The sequence below is a fragment of the Triticum aestivum genome, chromosome 2B (assembly GCF_018294505.1).
Source record: "Triticum aestivum cultivar Chinese Spring chromosome 2B, IWGSC CS RefSeq v2.1, whole genome shotgun sequence".
In the NCBI taxonomy this organism is placed as follows: domain Eukaryota; kingdom Viridiplantae; phylum Streptophyta; class Magnoliopsida; order Poales; family Poaceae; genus Triticum; species Triticum aestivum.
This window is the reverse complement of record NC_057798.1, coordinates 675,266,781-675,279,071: the sequence shown is the minus strand read 5'-3', so window position 1 is coordinate 675,279,071 and position 12,291 is coordinate 675,266,781. Positions and strand designations below refer to the sequence as shown.

General features: G+C 48.1%; 1 protein-coding gene across 11 annotated transcripts; it reads right to left on the bottom strand.

The window, feature by feature from the left end:
• Positions 1 to 2,417: 2,417 nt before the first annotated feature.
• On the bottom strand, positions 2,418 to 7,863 carry LOC123046646 (protein FAR1-RELATED SEQUENCE 5). Of its 11 annotated transcripts, none has more exons than XR_006422495.1 (7): positions 7,252 to 7,863; positions 4,818 to 4,948; positions 4,392 to 4,637; positions 3,828 to 4,093; positions 3,269 to 3,742; positions 3,084 to 3,195; positions 2,418 to 2,822 (listed from the first exon to the last, which is right to left on the bottom strand). XR_006422495.1 is itself a non-coding variant. In XM_044470053.1 (7 exons), exons 3-6 carry the CDS (start codon positions 4,872 to 4,874, stop codon positions 3,271 to 3,273), a joined length of 1,041 nt encoding a protein of 346 aa, XP_044325988.1. In that variant the 5' UTR covers positions 4,875 to 4,948; positions 5,055 to 5,251; positions 7,402 to 7,852; the 3' UTR covers positions 2,418 to 2,822; positions 3,269 to 3,270. The 11 variants fall into 11 exon arrangements, 10 of the variants coding, with proteins under 10 accessions (XP_044325988.1, XP_044325987.1, XP_044325979.1 ...); XM_044470053.1 differs by lacking the exon at positions 3,084 to 3,195 and adding an exon at positions 5,055 to 5,251 and having other exon boundaries at positions 7,402 to 7,852; XM_044470052.1 differs by lacking the exon at positions 3,084 to 3,195 and adding an exon at positions 5,055 to 5,242 and having other exon boundaries at positions 7,402 to 7,852.
• Between the last annotated feature and the right edge of the window lie 4,428 nt (positions 7,864 to 12,291).

Sequence of the window (12,291 nt, the reverse complement as noted above, 5' to 3'; positions counted from 1 at the left end):
CCGGAGGAGGCCAACCATCGGCCACCATGATCTCAGGTAATCATGACCCGTTTTTGCATGCAGGGACTTGTCAAGTCATGCGGGTGCCAAGGCGTCGTGGGGAAGCAGAGACGCCCGCGTCCAATCAATCGTCACGCGGCGCCCGAGGCCGCAGGCTATTGGGGCCCGCAGCGCTTCACACTTGCCCCTTCGCTTCTCTGCTAAGCCAAATTCGGGCGCGCCTTGGGCCCGGGGGCTACTGTCGGCGTTCTGGAAACGGGGGTCCCCAGACTTGCCTGCCTGCGGCCTGCGGCGTGGCTCAAGCGGAGGCCCAGTGCAGCCCAGCTTCATCAGCTCAAGCTCAAGACCCTCGCGAGGGGCCAAGCCTCGCGGGGCGGACGACAGGAAGCTTCCTCAGGAGCAGCCTCGTCAGGCGGGCTCGTGAGGAGGCGGAGAGATCAAGGCAGGGTACCTCGCGAGGTGCCCGTGACGCAAGCCATGACGATCGAGACCAGGCGGGCGTGAGGCGGGCGTCGGCCTGCGCAGTGTCCTTGTTTCCCCTTCGGTGCAAAGGGGGCAAGCACAGGCCAAGGCATCAAGCAAAGGTTACCGTTTCGGTGCAACAAGACCAAGACCAGCGGAACGGCAGGATGGAGGTCACCATGGAGCCCAGGACGGCGTCACCGTCAGAGTCTTTGGCAGTCGAAGACCAATTTTAGTCAGGATAAGTATACTAGATGTTCCCCTTCAAAATGGCCAATTGTTGGCGCCCTTCCTGTTTATTATTTGGGAAGAGGCCCAGGGTCTCTATAAATAGAGCTAGCCACCACAGAATAAGGAGATCCAGATTTTGGGTAGACAAGAGAGAGAGGGGCGCCTGAACTCACCCAAGCAGTTCATCGCACCAGCTCAAGAACACCTCTCGCGGGGTTGTTCTTCCTTTGTATTGTTCATCATCAGTCACTGAGGCAATCCACCACACCACACACTGGAGTGGGGTATTACACCACGATGGTGACCTGAACCAGTATAAACCTCGTGTCCCTTGTGTGTTCTTCCTTTCAGCCTAGATTCCTGGCGAGGCTTCGAGACGTGAGTTGGTAAGGGAGAGATCTTCGCGCGCACCCCAGAGTTCGAACCTCAAGGGTCTTCCAGAACCCGAAATCCGACACCACCACCATGTCCATCTTCTCTCTCTCTCTCTCTCTCTCTCTCTCTCTCTCTCTCTCTCTCTCTCTCTCTCTCTCTCTCTCTCCCTACACGAGCAACACGGACGCATCACAAAACCATGCCCCTACCGCCTCTCCACCTTGTCGATGTCTATCCGCTATCCGCGTCCTCTGCTCCACCTTGCCGCCCACCCTGAGCATGCTGCCACCGTTCTGCTGCTCCTCACACAGCTCCACCCAATGTGGTTCTCCTCCCGCACCCTCCCCTCGATCAAGCTGGCGCAGCCGACGGTAATGATCTCGCCAGCCCTCTCGACGACAATGTGGTGCAACTCCCCCTCACCCCCCCCCCCCCCCTCCCCCCCAAATGTGAATTATATTTCGACTCTGTTTTTTAAAAATTTGTATTTTCATTATTTGAGAATTGTTTGCGCAGGATTATTTCCCCTTACTTTTTTGCAACAGGAAAACACCACAAACAGGGAGGACAAATATGACAAACAGACATCACATCGCACAGCGAAGTAAACACCAACCCCATCACCTCGTGCGTGCATGCACGGGAGTACTGGAAGGCTCGAAGTTGACGGGGACGCGAGAGGAACGCCACGGGCATGGCCCAACAACTTGCAGACACACGGGCGATCCGGCCAATCGGCATTTACGCCGGACGCAGCGCAGGTAGGTACTAGCACCGGATCGGAATCCGATCCGTCCCGCGTCAGCAGGTCACGTACGGTGACGACGCACGCACGCAAGAAGCAGACCGCGGTCCCGTGGTGGCGCGGCGGCACGAGGCAGCCAGCGGGATCGAACGCCACCAGAAATTGTGGCTTGTCTCACGGCGTTGGGCGCGATCTCGCTACATAGTGGGGGAGCGACTAGAAAAAGGGTGTACGGTGAAAGAATAGAAAAACGAACCATGGTCATCGGATCGAAGATGATTGGTACAGATTGAGTGGGAGGGTTGTAAGTGTACATTTCTTCAAAAACCCCTACTAGTATTTACATATGGAAGGTAACTTTTGCAATAACCACCCCAAATTTCTGATATATCAAACATTCTGTCCCTCATAAATAAGACAATTTCTCAAATCTGTACCGGTCCAGAAAAAATTGCATATGTACTGTACGAAATTTGATATATATTTCATTTCATTAGTAGCTTCTGCTACATTCAGAATCATGTAAGAAATCCAAACATGTTCGTCACTAAAATGTATGGGAACATCACAAATTTCTGAGACATGAGAAAATTAATCCATCCACTTTAAACCATAACTACACATACATTTTAAATTGCACGATCCCAGACAGAACAGAACAGAATAGAGACGACACACATGCATATAAAGTGTTACTCCCTCCGTTCGAAATTACTTGTCTCGGAAATGAATGTATCTAGAACTAAAATACGTCTACATACATTCATTTTCGCGACAAGTAATTTCGAACGGAGGGAGTACATAACATGGAGAGGACCATTTTTGGTACATCACAGACAACACAAAGTATGCAGGACTAAAGTAAGCACCGCTGTCTGCTGAACAAGCTTGCCGTCAGAATTTGCATCAAGTTTGCTCTGTTTGGTACACAACAGAAAAGCTACTGCCTTTTGCCTCCAGTACTAGTGCCTCTTGCTTATCAATCTTCTTGTGCTCGGAGAAGTCAGACCTAGCAAACGAGATTCAGTTAGCACAGGTCCATGCAAGTGTCATGAATGTGGTTCATGATTTTTATAATCATCGTTATCTAATGAAATGAATATGCATCAACAATACCATTTGATTGTTTGCTGCACAAACCACATGGAAGGAAAATTAGAGACAAATTCATTGCAAAACGCAACCTAAATGCGACTATGCTAGATAGAGAAAGCCACTGGACAGTTTAATCACTCAGGAGTAGTCATAAGTTCGAGAAGAACAATATTACCTATAACCAGTGAACCACAAAATGGTTATTTTTCTTTTGAAAATATGAAGATTCTTCAGTTGTGCAATTTGTTTCACATGATGATATGCTCTCACATAACTTTCATCTACCTCTGTTGATGAAGGCAAGTGACGAATTTCAGCAACTAAAAGAACAGGTAGTCTTCAAAAGCAAGAAGTACAAACCTCTATTGTTGTGTCATTTGTTTCTTAGAACATGTCCTTGCATCATGGAACACCACTTCCTTGCAAATGCTACATTTGCGTGCGACTTTTTGATGGATTCCAGGCCTTCTTTTCTTCTCACTTGACCCACTCCTCACAGCATCCCTGTGTCCCTTTATTCTAGAGCAAGTGCCCCTTGCATTGATATCAGTAGGTGTGTGGATAGTAACGTGCTTTGGAATGATGCTCCCGATAAATGACTCCTCATTTTCGTGTGTGTTGCATGCTACAGCCGGTACGAGATGGGCTAAAGCCATCTCAGCGTTGCACAAACTAGTGTGCAGGAATTCAATTCCTTCCATTGAACCTTTAGTCTTCCGAATGAGATCTTCTAGCTTGTTCCTAACGAGAGCTATCTTCCTTTTCATAGCCATGTCAACCGGGTCAATTAAATTCTCTTCAAGTATGTTCCCTTCCCCGTCGAAGATAATGTCCCTAGCAATATGAAAAATATTACATGTGATGTGTGTCAAGGCAGATAAGTATAAATGCTTCAATATCTATTTGAAGAGAAATATACCTTTTGCAATTTCTCTCCCACCGCTTAAGAACATAAATTCTTGGCAATTCATTTATTTTCGCACCCCTCAACACTCGGATAATATGGCGGCACATGATTCCATTGGACTCAAAAAGCTTGCAAGAACATTTAGCAGTCATGGATATTGTGTCATAAGACACTTCTCTAATCTTTTTGTATTGATCACTCACAAACATGATTTTAATCCCCTCACGATTTTCCGTGTCCTGAACATCACAATCATCTCTGGCAGCAAGCACCTGGGCCTGAAATAATTCAAAAATCTCGTGGGTGAATACCGCCCTGCCTTGTCTCTCTATTTCCCATGGTGTCACCAACTCACTTGTTGTGTATTCACTTGTGTTATCAGCAATTAACTCATTCTGCCTCTGACACTTCAAAGCAGTGTCAAATCTTAGCCAAAACTCAACAAAGGTAAGCTTGCGACAAATGAAACGCTTAAAAAATGAGTTTGCGCTCTCTGAAACCGAAGTTGTCCTGAGAAGACCAGCTAGGGGAATTTCCATAAAGTAAGCTGGTATCCATGTTGCACGAAGTTCATACCTTTTGCCTTTTCTTGGAATGATCAACAACAACCATACCTTTCTCGGGCCGAAATCCTTCTTTTGCACACAAGAAGCGCTTCCACAGAAGCACATTATCTACGATCTTTTGCTGTCCAAGACGTACACCAAATCCGACATGGTGTGCATATGTCTTGTAAAATTCCATTACTGAGCCAATGTCATCAAATAGCATCCCCACTTTTGGCTTCAATTCCTCATCACACTGGGGTTTATACAAAGAACCCTGCAACATCAATTCAGAGTTTAGTAACATTAACCTCACACGACAATGCTATGAACTTATGGGATCTCATTTTTGTCAGAAGCAAAAAAAATATTTCCAAACAACCTAAAAATTCAACTACTATTTGCCAAATGCAATGCTTATTTAGTGGGTATAACAAGCTGTGACCGGCATTGGTACCTCTTGAGAGAAGGCTTGTTTCTTTTTTGGTGTACTCGCATCATCAATGAGAAGCATTGGGGAATTTATTTCTGCAAATGAGGTAGCATCACTCAAATCTTGATTTTGGACACTATTGGCCGATTCCACAACTGCAAACAAATATTCAGCAAAAAAAACATCAAAGAAGGGATTAACGAAAAAATTAGGTAATCACAACATATTAGTGCTTTATTAGACTGTGTCTAGTGTTGGTACATAGTTTGGGATTACTGGAACGGTGGGCTCTCCTAAAGGCGACGTCCCACTACTTCCCTCCATTTTGAGTTCGAGATGCAGCAACAAAACAGCGGAGGACGAAGGTAGCACTAGTCGACGAGCTTTGATCTATCCATCATATGCAGAGCAGAAATTGCATTTCACTCCAAAATCCAAATATCTGACTTCTTAATCACCTCAAAACATAAAAATCTCTGTAAGCTTCCAAGATACTGTTACTCACGATTAAAATATAGAAAAAAGTCCATTTTACTACCCTGAAAATAGTTGGTGGTTCACATAACCCCTGATCTTTATTTCGGTTCCTTTCACCCCTAAACAATCCTATACCGGGCAAAATCAATCCCTGGATGGTTTTGACTCATCTTGGCGCTGACGTGGCAACAGTCAAATGGTGGTTTTGACCTGTGGGTGGGCCTCCATCAGGTGGACCGCGTTTTGTCGTCGCCTACCTACCTGAGCATCGCTCCCTCGCACCCGAACCCTGCCCCGCCTCCGACCAACGCCGGCGACTGCCGGAGTTCCAAGGCGCCACCCCGAGTGCCCCGCTTCTCCTTCCTCCCTTCTCTTTCCTCTCCCTCTCTCTTCCCTCGTATCTCTCTCTCAGGTACAGGTCACTCCGCCGCCACAAGCTCGCCGTCGTACCATCTTCACACCGCCACCGGAGTCCGGATCCGGTCGGAACCAGATCAGATGGGGGCGCCACCCTCAGATCTGGTCGTCTCTCGCCTCCCCGGGCCGCCTGCATCGTTGTGGCGCCGCCACCTCCACATCCATGGCCGGCCCTTGCTACCGCATCCACACACCCCTGGTCGGCCGCCTCTGGTCAACGGGAGGCCACGACCTCCGCAGCCGCTTTGACCGTCGCCCCGGCCTCCTTTGCGCACGTCTGCGCCTGAGCACGACTGCGCCGATGCGCCGCCGCTGAAGCCCTCCACGCCGGCGACCTCGGAGCAGGACCACGCTGATGTGGCATCATTAGTTTAGGTCCCCTTCTGTTAATCTGAGACATTGACATGTGGGTCCCCTTCATCACTAGGGTTAGTCTGAGACATTGACATGTGGGTCCCCTTCTGTTAATGATGCAATTAGGGCTAAATTAGTCCCTTGTTAATCTCCGTGCAACCGAGATGTGGGCCCCATGTGTCATATTTGACCGGGCCCAATAGTCAGTGAGAGTGTCTAGCTGAGAGGGCCCCACCCACAGGCCAAATACCGCCTTTGACTGTGTCGACATCAGCATCCGGTATAGGCAAAACCAGCCAAGGATGGTTTTTGCCCGGTTTGGGATTGTTTAGGGGGGTAAGGGAACCGAAAAAAAGATCAGGGGGTTATGTGAACCACGAACTTTTTTCAGGGTAGTAAAATGGACTTTTTTCTAAAATATATACCTTCACAAAATGTTCATATGCTTGCCGTTCATATCATTTCCAAAGATCCAGAATTTTTTAATCTTATCATAGAGGATACAACATATGCTCCAAGCACTATTTTAAAGCAAGAGTACTTTCAGATATCTATGTCAAAATATCATGTCCTCCTAATTAAAGTTGATATGCTACAGAATTGTGCTTGAAGTTTGCAGTAAGAGTTGAACCAAAATGATTTCTAAATAATATTATGTACTGCGCGTACTCTTTACGCCAAAGAAGTTTGAAGTACTAATAATATGTATGTCGTAGATGACATGTCGAAGCACAAGTATTCGGCACTTTCAGGCTTTCACACTGTCCAAGTTAGTCTAAAATTTGGCACTTTCAGGCTGTCCAAGCACAAGTCTGAAAGTTTGAATTTTGGTACAAGCACAAGTAATTTTAGATTGTCATCTTTGCGAATGTTATCTTTCAGACTGTCAGTCTGAAAGTATGAAGTTTGGTACAACCAGAAGTACTTCCAGACCGTCGAAGCACAAGTCTGGAAGTATGAAATTTTACTCCGTAGAGTACTTTCAGACTGTCCAAGCACAAGTCTGAAATTTGGTACATAATATTTGCAGAATACTTGGCACCTTCAGTCTGAACTCCAAGCACAAGTCTCTTTAAGTGTAAAATTTTGTCCATAATATTGTGTTCTTGTTTGTGAGGAGTAGATGACATACACAGTTTGCAGTAAAAGTTGAACAAAAGTGATTTCCTAAATAAATGCTACAGAATCAAGTATGCAAATTAGTATCAACCTTTCAGACAAGCATACATGAAGACTTGAGATTTCTTCTACGATGTTCCCAAATGGCGGAGTTACATGCAGGCAACGTGTGAAGAATGGGCTCATTGGGGTAGGAGAAAGAATGGAATGATAGTTTTCTATGGAGGTCGCAGCAGAGTACCTTGGAGAACTTGCCCGCACAAGGTCTCAGCTTCGGACAAAGGGGGTCCGCCAGGGCAGCCAAAACGCCGTCGAGAAGACGGTCGTGGATGGATCTGGACCTCCACCGAGCGCAATCGCCCAGCTAGGCACCGGATCTGGCCCGCCACCACCGTCGGCAAGCTGGAGCTGGCGGCTACGCGTTGGGGATTGGGGTTCGCGTTGCTGTGTTCTTAGGAAGAAGAGAAGGCCCAACCATGTTCCTGCAAAACGAGTAGAAGCAAGGGAGTTTTCTGCAAAGAACCAAGTACCTGTGCACTCAGATCCGTCCACTAGAATCTGGACCGTTCATCCAGGATCAGAAGGCCTAGACTTGTTTTTTTATTTTTGCACCTGTGGACCTTTTTCTATTGTAGTCGTTCCCGAGTGAGAGGGATCGGAGGGGAGCGGACAAGGCGGGAAGCCGAGCAGGGGAAGCGGATAGTGCGGCCATGTGATCCGCGATGGCCGATGGGGCTCACGCGCACGACGCACGGCACGCCCAGCTTTTGACGAGTTTGGTAGCCCGTGTCACCACCAGCCAGGCGCTGAGATGCATTTTTTGTTTTTTCTTTGAGAGGTGCTGAGATGCATTTTTGGTCTCTTTGATAGGCTGACCTATATTAATTTTCTGGCCCGTACGGATCTCAAAGCAGCCTTATGTCTTGCTAAGGAGGAAGAGGGATGCACTAGGCCGCGCTCGGTGTGTATCGACCGCCCATTGGTGGACGGTACGTGGACTGGGTGGGGGATGCGGGTGCCGGCACATTGGCCTTGGCGGGGTGGGGAGTTTGACTTCCCGCGAGGGTTTTCTTCTCTTACGCCAGCTCTGACGCCATCCGCTCCCGCTCCACCGTCGGCAGCGAATGTTGTAAGTAGATGCTTCTCTGATTTTGCAGATTTGATTGATTTTCGGGGAGGGCTTTTTAGACGGTCGCTGGTCCGGATCGATTGGATTGTGCATTGATTCACTTGGACTTTGCACTGATTCAAGTCGCAACTGTTGAACTGATTGGCCTAGATTACATTTTACCATCGTTTATGGGTTGTCATGTGTGGACTGATTGCTAGCAATGTGCATATGTGTAGATGTATGGACGGTTAGCAATGTGCACATGTAGACTAATTGCTAGTGTTTGCTAGGATCATAGTATGTGTTCATGACTAGAGAGATTGGTAGAATTGCTACGTGTGGAACGATCCCTAGCAATGTGCATATGTGTACGCTGTGTATGATCAGTACATTGATCAAAGGGGTGTACATTGGTAATTGGTATGGTCAGTGCATTATCAAAGCAATGCACATTGCTATGCTCGGTGCATTCATCATAACAATGCGCACATGCAGGCGTCCAAACAACACACACACACACACAAATGACCATATATACAATGCAAGCTATTAAACGAGGTGCACAACATGACCAAGAGCTTATTTCTACTCAATCAGGCACAATCGGGCCATAGATGCAGAAAGGCCTAAAATTAATGCAGACAACCAAATAAACTCTTTATTTCTTCAGCCAACACATGACATGGTGCCATGAAACCTCCTATTCCCTATGTATGCGGTGGAAACTGAGGTAACACGCTTACACGCACCACCTCGTCCCCCACGCGCGAACTTGGGTCGGCCCAGGTGCAAGGTGGCTCCCCTGTTTTTTTCGTTTCCTTTTTTATCTTTTTTTGTTTCTTTAAAATAGTTCAGGATTTCAAAAAAAATCCCAATTTCAAAAAGTGTCCATGAATTCAAAAAAATGTCCACACATTAAAAAATCAGGGTTTTAAAAAATGATCATTTTTGTATTTTGATGAACATGTTTTTAATATTTATGAACATTTTTGTATTTGATGAACAAATTTTGAATTTTATGAACAAAATTTCAAACTAAGAACATTTTTTTGAATTGGATGAACATTTTTGAAAATTAATTAATTTTCTTTGAATTTGATGAATGTTTTTTCATATGATGAACATTATTTAACAAAATGAACAAATTTTAAATTCAATGATCATTTATTAAAATTGATGGACATTTTTTGAATTCATTGAAAAAAAGATGTTCAGGATTTAAAACAATGTTTACGAATTTGAAATAAAGTAAAAAAATAAAGTAAAAAAATAGAAAAAAACCCGGTCTGGAACCTTCCCAAAACCGGAAGAGAGATCGTGCGCTGGGCGATGGTGGCGTAGCTTTTCCGATAGGGGGACAGTGACGCGTGAGGGGGCTTTTACGCGGCCTGCAGCTGGATGTTTGGATGTAAAGAGAGGTTCTGCCACCAGGAGCAGGTCGCCATCTCGCCACTCAGTTTCCTAAACCGAGTAATTCAAAGATTTTAATCCTCTATGATTAGTCTCACGGTGAGAAAGTTGTGGATGTCTTCGTTCCGGAAGACCTCGGTATTCAGGGTTAGGATTATCTACAGTAGTACACATAGACCTGGGAATGGTTTGGACTCAAACTTCAGTTTTGGATCAGTTTTCCTATTGGACTCTTTTGGTTTGGATAAAACGGGCTGAGTTTCTAATGTAAGTTGGTTTGACTTGGGTTTTTCTCCCATTGTTTGGTCTGTGACCAGACCGAACCAAACCAAACCAATAATAAAAAAAAACCAAGTCAAACCAACTTACATTAGAAACTCAGCCCGTTTTATCCAAACCAAAAGAGTCCAATAGGAAAACTGATCCAAAACTGAAGTTTGAGTCCAAACCATTCCCAGGTCTACCCAGACTATTTCAACCATGGACTGAGAACCAAATCGGCCACTAGCTTCTCCTCCTCACGGTTCGCACCTAATGACAACGTCTTCTCATAGTTACAGCTCAGACCGCGGATACCGCGGCGTGGCGGAACTCAAACCACCAGCCATGGTCTCGCGTGGTGCACCAGAAATATCAGAGAGGCGGGCTGAGGGCTGTGTTTAGACGACGTACCGGCTTAGAGCATCTACAACCGTATATGATAAATATGATCCCTCAAACATTCACGGACAGTGATCAGACGCTCTTCAAATTAGCATAACTGCATCTGGACATCTCATACTAGATTATTAAATTCACAAAAGCATGGAAACGTTACAACCTACTCTATCGTCAGTCTGACATGGTGGACGCGCTCGAGCGCCCTATACCCGCTCCATATTTGAGCTATATATGAGGAGTGCCGGTTAGCCCGGACATTTAAGGCCCGTTTGAGGCGCCTGTCTGGGTCAAAAAATTGTGACCGGATGGCCCGTTCGGGCGTATGAGGCGTGTTTGGGATGTTTGGCTGAGCATCTACAGCGGCGGACACTAAATTACGCCCCTCAAACGCCTGCAGACGTGCGCGTCCGCGGGCAGTGACCGACTGACCGGTCACACCTTATAATTTATCTAATGCATCCAAGTATCTCATATTTCAATCCCCAAAAAATGCGTCGGCGCGGACGTGGCACCTAGATCCGGAGAGGATCCCAGTGCCGGCGGCGCTGCGATCGGCTAGGGCGCACGCGGAGTAGGTGTGGTGCCGGCGGGCGCTCCTGACGCCGGAGCAGCGCCGTGCCCCCGCCTATGCATCCGACTCGCCCAACTGGACGCGCTAGTTCGCCTTCGAGCACGAGAAGGCAAGGCGATGCGGCGTCCGCGAAGTCGACTGCATTGTGCCACCGCCCCCACTCGTCGTCCGCGAGGAGGACCAGGCGGCAAGGCCGCCTACCAGGTTGCCCTTGCGGCGATCTACCGGGAGAGTGAGGAGGACGAGCAGCATAGGGCGGCGGCGGCCGAGGAAGAGGAGGCGGCGTACGAGGCGGCCATGGCCCTCTCCGCGGCGGGCGACTGCGTCCTGCCGCCGGTGACCCCGCCATCCCCTGTGAAAGCGGAGCCGGAGCCGGAGCCGTCCCCCATCGAGCGCTACTTTTTGACGGGAGTAGTGCGCAAGTGGGTCAGCGCGCCATAGGTCTGGTTTGGGGCGACGCCGACGCAGGAGGCGGCGTACCTCGAGCATTGGCGCAGCGACGGCTGGCCGAGGAGCGCCGCCACGGCGAGTACCTCGAGATGCTCGAGTGCGACGCCGAGGACGAGCAACACAAGGCCGAGGAGGAGGCGCGCCAGACCGCGGCGGCACATCTCGCGGCCGCGGATCCCGCTCCGGCACTGCCCGCGCCCGACATGAACGCCCTCTGGAACACGACGTTCCCCTGGGCTGGCCCGGCGCCGACGCTCATCGACCTCATGGAGGACTCCGAGGAGGACGAGGACGACACCTAGGGCAGCGTTGGACACACGCGCCGACCCAAACGCGGAAGCGGACGTTCGTGTCCGCCTGACCGACCCAAACGGACAAAAATGAATAAAATCACCGTCCGTTTGGGTCGGTCCGTTGGAGTTGCTCTAAGGCTTCCGGTCATGCATTTGTGAGCACGGTGAATCCATTTGTTGCAGGTATGATGAATCTGTTTGTGAGTGTGTGGCTAGCTTTAGAATCCACATGCACGCATGCATGTTTCGTTGGTCGCGCATTTGAAGGACGGCAGCGATGGAAATTAGTAGGCATGCAGCCCGCCCGACGCCTCTCTTATTAGACACTGGACAAGCCCATGGTTTGAAACTTCGGGTACAACCTGTATATAGAGAATGGTCTGGATGGGTTTGGATTGAAAATATGTACAGTTTGGATTGGTTTGGATTGCATCCCTTGCTGTTTGGTCAATCTGGTTTGGTTGCTGAACTTATACACGTATGGATTGGGCTGGGTTTAGTCTGGATTACAAACTATTCCCAGGTTTAAGTACACGATGAAATACGATCACTGCCACGTGGACCCGATACCATTTGTCATCTGGACTAGGCGGTGGCGAATTACAGAAATCTCACTAGGTTGAACCCTTTTACATA